The sequence below is a fragment of the Echiichthys vipera genome (assembly GCF_963691815.1).
Source record: "Echiichthys vipera genome assembly, chromosome: 17".
Classification (NCBI taxonomy): domain Eukaryota; kingdom Metazoa; phylum Chordata; class Actinopteri; order Perciformes; family Trachinidae; genus Echiichthys; species Echiichthys vipera.
Genome location: NC_139842.1, coordinates 774,417 through 783,736, shown reverse-complemented (window position 1 = coordinate 783,736; position 9,320 = coordinate 774,417). Strand labels below are relative to the sequence as shown.

Below are 9,320 nucleotides of genomic sequence, written 5' to 3'. Positions count from 1 at the left end.
TTTAATGTCAGACGTGTTGTGTTCAGATGTCTTCCATGTACGGTCCTCCGGAGGTGACCTTTGACCCTCCAGCGGGGTCAGAGGTCGTCCAGGCAGAGCTGGAGGAGCTGAGGTCAACAACAGCGAGTCTGGAAGGAGAGCTGACACAACTGCAGGCTCTGGTGAGTTTAAACTAGACTTAATAACTGGGGCCAAACCAGGAGTTAACCATTGCCAAACAGAGCCAAACTAGGGCCTAACCAAGGCCTGACCAGGGCCAAACTAGGAGTTAACCAGGGCCAGACCAGGGCCAAACCAGGTCCAAACAAGGGCCTGACCAGGGACAATCCAGGGCCAAACCAGGAGTTAACCCGGGCCAGACCGGGGCCAAACCAGGGCCTGACAAGGCCAAAACCAGGAGCTAACCAGGTCCAAACTAGGGCCAGACCAGGGCCAAACCAGGGCCTAACCAGGAGCTAACCAGGGCCAAACTAGGGCCTGACCAGGTCACTTGAATAGGCTTAAAAACAGATCAAGCCCAGTTAAATGCAAACTAAAGACCAGATGAGAAATGAAATCTAGGCCAAATCAAAGCCAGAGGCGGCTCGTTAGGTAAGAGGATCTCAGACCGGTTCTGACTCGTCAGGAAGTCGAGTGTCTGTTTAAAGGTCTGACAGGTTGAGACGAGTCCGACTGTCACTGATTTTAATGTCAGAGATGTTGAACTTTAACGTGCACAAAGATCACAGATCGAGACAAAGGCAGGACCAACAAGTCCTGAAACAAACCCAAAGGCAAGAGCAACAAGTCCTGAAACAAACCCAAAGGCAAGAGCAACAAGTCCCACGAGTCCCAGGTTAAAACCAACAGGTGCGACATCACGTGCCACATCAAGACATGAGGGCCAAGACACGTGTTAGCTTAGCATCAGTAGCTGGATGAGAATGCGGCTGTAGTCAGAGAGAAACTCTGTTCATCTTTCCAAAACCAAAAACACAAAAGTGGGAGGAATGGATCAAACAGTATCTGCTCTGATGTGAGCAGCTACCATCAGGTCCGTGATCGTGACGGAGGAACAAGGACTCCGGTGTCTTAATGGCTGAGAGCAGCACTTCCGTGGCTGTGATGGCCGAGTGGTTAAGGCGTTGGATTTGAAATCCAATGGGGTTTCCCTGCGTAGGTTCAAATCCTGCTCACAGCGCACAGATCAAAGGACTTTTGGAGCATTGTCACCAGAGGGCGCACCTAAGCAACTGTATTAGATTAGATCCGCTCTTTGTGATCGATTCCACTACGCTTGGCTAAGCTCTCGCTGAACATGCCGGTATGTTCTTCACACCTCTTCTTTCAGACACACATGATTATAAATCTGGAATTTACCTCCCCTACACGATGGCGATATTCAAGGACGCCCTCCCACTGTGCGTCCGTCCCGTGCCCCGTGCTTTAGGGTCCTTGTCCCCCCCTCCAGGCCCGTTTGTACTCACACTACCTGGGCCTCGGAGAATGCTTCTTGCTGCCTATACGTCATCACGCCGTAACACGTCACACGCATTGATGACGTCATGGCGATGCGTGGCTTTGTTTCCAGATCTTTCCGTAGACCTCGGAGTTTTTGTGCGTCTTGTCGACTGTTTTTTAATCTTTTCATCGACCAAATCTGCAGTAAACACTCCACCTCCGCATCACACCAACGTGAACCTTTCACCGCCATTGTTTGAAATGTCCGCGCATGGTCCCTCCTTCTTTTTTCTACGTCCCAACAGGCGCACAGGAAATGACCTCAGAACCGCCGTAGGCCTCGTGCTCGTACACGTGCAAACGGGCCGTGGACGGCAAGCGTGCCGCTCCTAGACGTGGTACAGTTGCACTCACACTGGTCAAAGGAACCAGACTTTAGCCGTAGAACGTGCTGGGGCACGGTACAGAGGCACAGTAGGAGTGCGCCCTAAGATGTTAGTATGCATGGACCATGTTGCAGTGTTAGTTTAGACCAAAGCAAGTCAAAGAAACGCTGTGAGCAGGGTTTGAACCTGCGCGGGGAAACCCCATTGGATTTCGAATCCAACGCCTTAACCACTCGGCCATCACAGCCACGCACATGGGTGTCACAGCGCCCCTAGTGCCACTGCTCTGACTGCAACACGTAAGGTTTTCAGGGGAACAAAGAACCCTTTCTGTGTAAAGAGCAGATATTTGGTTAACATCGGTACAACCTGTGTGTGGCTGCGATGGCCGAGTGGAAAAAGCGTTGGACTTGAAATCCAATTGGGTTTCCCAGTGCACCTTCAAATCCGGTTCACAGTGTCTCCTTACAGGAGGAACCCAATGATTGACTTGTGTTTATACGACAGTTTAACTTTCTTTGGTGCAAACTAACAACAGCTACATGGTCCACGCATGTAAGCAAATGACCACGCCGACCACATCAAAAGCAAATGGACGTGGTTGTTTGTCTCGGCTGAACACTCAAATGCTTAAATGTCATCACAGTGTCGTCATCGGCACATGTTGTGGAAGTTAATTTCAGATTTATAATCATGTGTCTGTGGCATCTTGATGCAGATGAAATGAAGATTTATTGCAGAAAAACCCGCCGACGTGTCTTGTTGCATGTAAAAATGTTTATTACCAAAGTACAGCGTCTTTCAAGTCTCTAGGTAAACTTGGAGATCCTCGAGCCAAAATAAGAACATCTCCTGAATGCACAGAGCGTTCGCTTTTACAGCGTGAGCAGACAAAGAAATGACTGAAACATCTTCAAAGCAGTTACAGTCAAAAGCAACTGGACTGGTTCATGGTTCATCCTGGTTCATCCTGGTTCATCCTGGTTCATCCTGGTTCATCCCTTCCCAGGAGATTCAACTATCTAACCTCGAAGAACAACTGTTCACACATGTCCTCCTGTGATTCCAACGACTGTGGTTCAGACTCAATAGAGCACTAACCAAGTCCAGACCTACTTCCACCAACGACTGGACCAGGACCAGGACCAGGCAGGGACCTGGACCAGCACTAACCAAGTCAAAACCAACTTCCCACCAACGACTGTCACTCTATCGACGGTCGTTGGCACTTGGAGCACAAAGGGTTCCAGTGACATCATCGGTCTGTGAGAGGTTAAATACCTGGATCTCCACACCAGTTAGTTGGTCCAGTCCCAGCCTGGTCCTGGTCCTGGTCCAGGTCCAGGTCCTGGTCCTGGTCCTGGTCCTGGTCAGATGCGTACATGAACTGATGAAGCCTCTTGGATCAGAGGTGAAACGTCTTCCTGACAAAGAACCAAGTCCAGTTGATTTTGACTGAAGTTGCTTTGAGGAGAACGACGACCTGGACACATGAGAACATTCACAGGCCGACAGAAACATCTGGTTCTCATTTAGATGTTTCAAGCGAAGGGTCATCTCACGCAAAGGGGGCCTGGGGTTTCTCCACCCGAGACCCCGATGGAGAAAAACATACCATGAGGCCCTTTCTCAAGATCGCAGAAGAACGACCTTAACGATCTGTCTTCCTTCCTGTCTGTGTAGAACATGGTGTTGGAGGCCTCCGGTCTGGAGCACACAGACTCCTTCGTCCAGCAGCTGTTGGTCCTGCAGCAGAGAGAAGACGGCCTGAGCAGAGACCTGGACTCAGTGCTGCAGACAACAGCTCAGCAGGCTGCAGACCATCAGACCCTGCTGGACCTCAAGTGCAGACTAGAGACCGAGATACAGGACTACAGGAGGCTGCTGGACGGACTGAGCCGACAGGGGTATGGGAAGATACGTACGGCTGACTCTGGCTTCCTAGACGTGGCACCAAATTACAAACCTTTCCAGGAAAATATAGAGAAATCACAGGACCCATGAAGTAAACTGTGGTAGTGTTTGTTGTTGTTGCCTTGAACAATAATGTCAGGTCTGTTCCTGTTGTTCACAGGTTCTGTGAGGTGGCGACAGCAACCGGCCCCTCTGCCTTCAGGAGAAACATCACAGCAACCAAAACCATCAGTGCTCAGGGAGGAAGTCTCAGGATGATGACTTTCCCTCGAAGCCAAATCCTTGTTGTCAGAAAAACACCTGTACTTCGCCCACTCTCAGAAACAGTGACCGCAGCTCAGGCAGTCAGGGTGCACAGCAAACATCCAAAGAACTTATCAGCGAGATCGATGAACACCTCAAATTTGACAGGTTCAATACACAAGTCCGAGAACCAGAGAACAAGAGCTCTTCCTGAAAGAGCTGGAAGAGAATCTGTGACCGTCAGTGCTACAACGAACAGGCAGAGCCGCCCTGTGGAGGATAAAGTCCACACTACAGATTGTGATCAGAATTCATCAGATGCTGTTTCTCAGATCAGCCAAAGTTTAGATGAAAGAGCTTTAAAGGCTTTTAAACCGGAGACTAATGCAACACAAGGAATCACCGCACTGGGCCCTGACACACAATCACACAAAATGGTTCTTTGTGCAGAACCAGAAGTAAAGCAAGGACCACATATCGTAACACATACCACCACAACTGATCCCAGCGAAGAAACTGCTGAAGAGCCAAAGAAAGAGACAGAAACTCCAACCTTGGCTCAAATGGGTTGCAGAGAGGACTCCATCCAGGCTAAGAACAGGAGTCCTGCACAGGTTGTGTCTTTGAGTTTGGAGACTTGTGCAGAAGCTGTCAGAGATGCAGGGGAAGTTGTAGCTACAGCACCAGTTGTCTCTGGTTCTCACATTCTTGGGTCAGACGAGGCTCAGGGTAAGGTCCCTGATGAAGCAGCTGTTGTCAAAGCTTCTAAACCAGAGACTAATACAGAAGAAGGAATCACCACACTGGTCCCTGTAATGCAGTCTGCCAGGAGTGTTGCTGTTCAGGCCAAACCAGAAGCATTTACCTACAAACAAACTACCACAGACGCTGGTTTGCAGGCTACGAAAACAGAGATCACCAAAACTGTTCTTTGTGCAGAACCAGAAGTAAAGCAAGGACCACAAATCATAACACATACCAGCAAAACTGATCCCAGCAAAGAAACTGCTGCAGATGTAAAGAAAGAGACAGAAACTCTAACCTTGGCTCAAATGGGTTGTAGAGAGGACTCCATCCTGACTAAGAACCAGGGTCCTGCACAGGTTGTGTCTTTGAGTTTGGAGACTTGTGCAGAAGCTGTCAGAGATGCAGGGGAAGTTGTAGCTACAGCACCAGTTGTGTCTGGTTCTCACATTCTTGGGTCAGAAGAAGCTCAGGGTAAGGTCCCTGATGAAGGAGCTTTTACGGATTCAAAACCAGAGTCCTATACAGCAGAAGGAATCACCACACTGGTTCCTGACATGCAGTCTGCCAGGAGTGTTGATGTTCAGGCCAAACCAGAAGCATTTACTCCCAAACAAACTACCACAGACGCTGGTTTGCAGGCTACGAAAACAGAGACCACCCAAACTGTTCTTTGTGCAGAACCAGAAGTAAAGCAAGGGCCACATATCGTAACACATACCACCACAGCTGATCCATGCAAAGAAACGGCTGAAGAGCTAAATAAAGAGACAGAAACTCCAACCTTGCCTCAAATGGGGTGTAGAGAGGACTTCATCCAGACTAAGAAGCAGGGTCCTGCACAGGTTGTGTCCTTGAGTTTGGAGACTTGTGCAGAAGCTGTCAGAGATGCAGGGGAAGTTGTAGCTTTAGCACCAGTTGTCTCTGGTTCTTACATTCTTGGGTCAGACGAGGCTCAGGGTACGGTCCCTGATGAAGGAGCTGTTGTCAAGGCTTCTAAACCAGAGACTAATACAGAAGAAGGAATCACCACACTGGTTCCTGACATGCAGTCTGCCAGGAGTGTTGATGTTCAGGCCAAACCAGAAGCATTTACCTACAAACAAACTACCACAGAAGCTGGTTTGCAGGCTACGAAAACAAAGATCACCCAAACTGTTCTTTGTGCAGAACCAGAAGTAAAGCAAGGACCACATATCGAACCACATACCACCACAACTGATCCCAGCAAAGAAACGGCTGCAGAGCTAAAGAAAGAGACAGAAACTCCAACCTTGGCTCAAATGGGTTGTAGTGAGGACTCGATCCAGACTAAGAAGCAGGATCCTGCACAGGTTGTGTCCTTGAGTTTGGAGACTTGTGCAGAAGTTGCATCCACTTGTGAAGGAGATGCGGGGGAAGTTGCAGGTACAGCGTCTCACATTCTCACGTCTGAGGAGGCTCAGGGTGAGGTCTCTGGTGAGTTGGTCCTGATTGAAGACAAACACAAAGAGAGCAGAGAAAAAGAAGACGTAGAAGGTGCAACGTCGAAATCGTCCGACAGCACACCGAACAAAGTCATGGAGGACGCAAACACAGGGTCCAGTGCTACAGCTTCATCTGGTAGCCCAGACATCAACGACAACCTTGAGATTAAAACTGCAAGTACAGAGATTTTGAAGAGAGTGGAAGTAGAAATGAACAAAGGAGAGGCTGACAATGGTTTCCATGACAGCAACGAGGTAAAGGTGCACCCTACTGATTCAGACACTGAGACTGTTAGTGTAGAAGGTCAAGAAGCCTTGTTGAGTACCACACAGTCAAGTCAGTCTGTAAGGCCGACATGTTCTGGTTTGGCTTCGAGCTCTGCAGACCTTGAAGGGATTCTGAGTCCACGTGAAGCACCAGTCGAGACGGAGGTGTTAATGAGCGTGACAGAGCAATTATTCTGCCCAGTTGATCCAGAAGAGTGTGTCAGAAGTCCTGATTCTCTTCTGAGTCCTAACGACCGGTTTCTTGATCAAAAGGACTCATGTTTGAGTCCAGTCGAGCCCGAGGGAACGAGTCCAAATGCTGAAGAAGAAGAAGAAGACGAGGACGTGTGCCTGAATCTAACAGAGGCAAATGCACACGTGAGGCCAGTGGAGAAATACATCCTCTCGACAAAAGAGGAAGGCCAGTCTCTGTCGTTCAGCAGGGATCAAGCTTTGCCGGGAGAGGACAGAAATACAAAAGTGAGCGTTTCAGTGAGATCATTTGAAGGTCACGAAGGAAGTACAGGTGCAAACATCAGTTCTAGACCAACCAGTCGAGGGATTGACCATCGGCTCAGCAGCAGTCTTGGAGGCTTGGGGTTTGGTGATCCAGGTGGTCGTAGTACCGTAGCAGACAAAGAGGAACAGCTTGGTTTTGGAGGTCTGTATCATAAAAGTGTCAGAGATATGAGAAGTTTCACAGACAGAAAGGGTGACCAGAGTCTAGGTGAAGGTCCAGGGGGCAGGTTTGGCTCAGAAGACCAGAACGAGACTTCCAGTAGGGACACTGAGGTGAGTGGACAGAAAAAACATGACTGGATGTTTGCCAAGAAGCAAGGTGGTGTCCCTGTCAATGGAGGAACTACCAATAGCAGTGTGGCTAGTAATCCAGGAGGACGTGGTATGGCTAGTGATCTGGCTGCTAGTTTTGGTGGCATGGCTGCTAATTCATCAGGTGCAGTCAGTGGCAAAGCAGAAGCTGCTGCTACAGCAGGGACGCAGGGAAGATTCAGGCGTGGCAGTGGAGACTGGATGGTTTATGGTGGCAACCTGGGACATACAAGTACGACCCTACCGAGCGCAGGGAGCGAAGAAAACCTGGCAAGGGCCACACTCCCGGCAACGAGCCGACCAGAAACAGGGAGGTTCGGCAGGAGAGGAAGTGGGGAGGGGGTGGTTTATGGCGGAAGTCTTGGGCGGAAGTACAGCCTGGATGGTGGCACTAGCTTACCCAGTGAAGGGAAAGAAGGAAGCCCATCAGTGGCCACACACCCAGCAACAAGCCCACAAGAATCAGGCCGATTCGGAGGTAGAGGGAGTGGAGAGTGGATGGTTTATGGAGGCAGTCTTGGACGTAAGAACAGCTTGCCCAGAACACGGAGTGAGAACAACCTATCAGTGGATGTGCTCCCTGGATCCAGCCCTCCAGTCAAAGGGAGGTTCGGTAGTGGAGAGTGGACGGTTTACAGCGGTGATAGCTTACCCAACACAGAGAGCAGAGAATGCCCACCAGGAGCACAGACGTTTGGCAGCAGAGACAGTGGTGAGTGGAGAGTTTATGGTGGAAGTACTGGATGCTTGAGTAGTGCCAGTAACACAAACAGGGTTAGTGCCAGTTCCAGCTATGGCCAGGTCATCAGTCCGCCAAACAGTTACACGAACAGTGGACCAAGACTCAGCAGTGCTGGTAGCGGTGGAAGGCTCAGCTCAGGTAGTGTTGTGAGGCGCAGCAGCAGTGTGGGTAGTGGGGGCAGGTTAAGTGGCTCAGGTAGTGGCAGCAAACTCAGCTGCTCACCTGGGAGCCAAAGGACCAGCAGATCCGGGAGAGTCGGCAGCAGTGGCAGCGGGGAAGCAAAGCCTGTTTACAGCTCCGCTAGCGGACGTATGAGCACTGTGAGGAGTGCAAGCGTGTCAGGTGCAGGAGGGGCGACTAGCAGCCAAAGAGCCCCAAGCCCCGGGGGGAGGATGAGCGTGGGTAGTGGAGGGTGGCTGAGCACTTCGCCCGCTGGTGGAAGTCGCATTAGCAGCCCCGGGAGCGGGTCTAGACTCAGCAGAGCAGGGAGCACCGACAGACTGAGCAGCCACGCTGGTGGAAGGACCAGCAGCTCCTCTGGGTCAGGGAGGACCAATAGCACGGGGGGGAGGGTCATCAGCAGCAGCGACCGGCCCATCAGGAGCACCGGCAGCGCAGCTGGAGGCAGCAAGGAGAGGATCAGCGTCTGTAAGATGGCGGCGCTGACGATCTCTGCGGCGGGAAGAGAGAGGAGTCAAGACCGGCGAGGACAAGCTGAGCGGACCCAGCAACAACAGAAGCAACAGGCCGGAGGTGAGAACAGCTGTTTAAGGACCGCCTCCCTCAGGTCGTCTGCTTCCTCTAGTTGCACTCGAACGCACCGCAAAGACTTCAGGCGGCGCCCGACTAGCACGTCCGTTCTGTATCGGTCCAAACGTCTGAACATGACGGTCGTTGCTCGTCGGCGACCTCTGGTGTCCGTGGGAAATATGAAAGTTTATTATTATTATTATTATTATTGTGATTAAATAAAATAACAAAACTAAAGAACCTTCTTCTCTTGCAGCTGCGTCTCCTCTCGTGCAGCGGTGGTTGACCACGGGGGTCGGGGTCACGAGCGCCGAGCCCGGCGGCCTCGATGACATCATGCGCCTGTGATTGGACAACGGTGGAGGAACGCAGTGACATCATCAGCGCTTTAAGGGCGCCACGTAAACACGTGAAAATAACCTTTGAATCTGTTTCACAGTCTGATTAATATTTAATATTTAATATTAATGATTTTCATCCTCAGAGTTTCATTTATTATTGTTCTTTAAACTTTAATAAAAACATTTTTTCAGCTGT

The 9,320-nt window shown here is 50.4% G+C and overlaps 1 protein-coding gene across 1 annotated transcript in view; it reads left to right on the top strand.

The window, feature by feature from the left end:
* Positions 1-9,320, top strand: part of LOC310960033 (uncharacterized protein) — a 13,202-nt gene extending 3,882 nt beyond the window's left edge. Inside the window, exons 6-9 of the mRNA XM_083931625.1 lie at positions 27-161; positions 3,510-3,733; positions 3,901-8,786; positions 9,040-9,320. Of these exons, the coding sequence (XP_083787751.1) occupies positions 27-161; positions 3,510-3,733; positions 3,901-8,786; positions 9,040-9,131 (5,337 nt within the window). The 3' untranslated portion in view covers positions 9,132-9,320. The remainder of the gene's footprint in view (positions 1-26; positions 162-3,509; positions 3,734-3,900; positions 8,787-9,039) is intronic.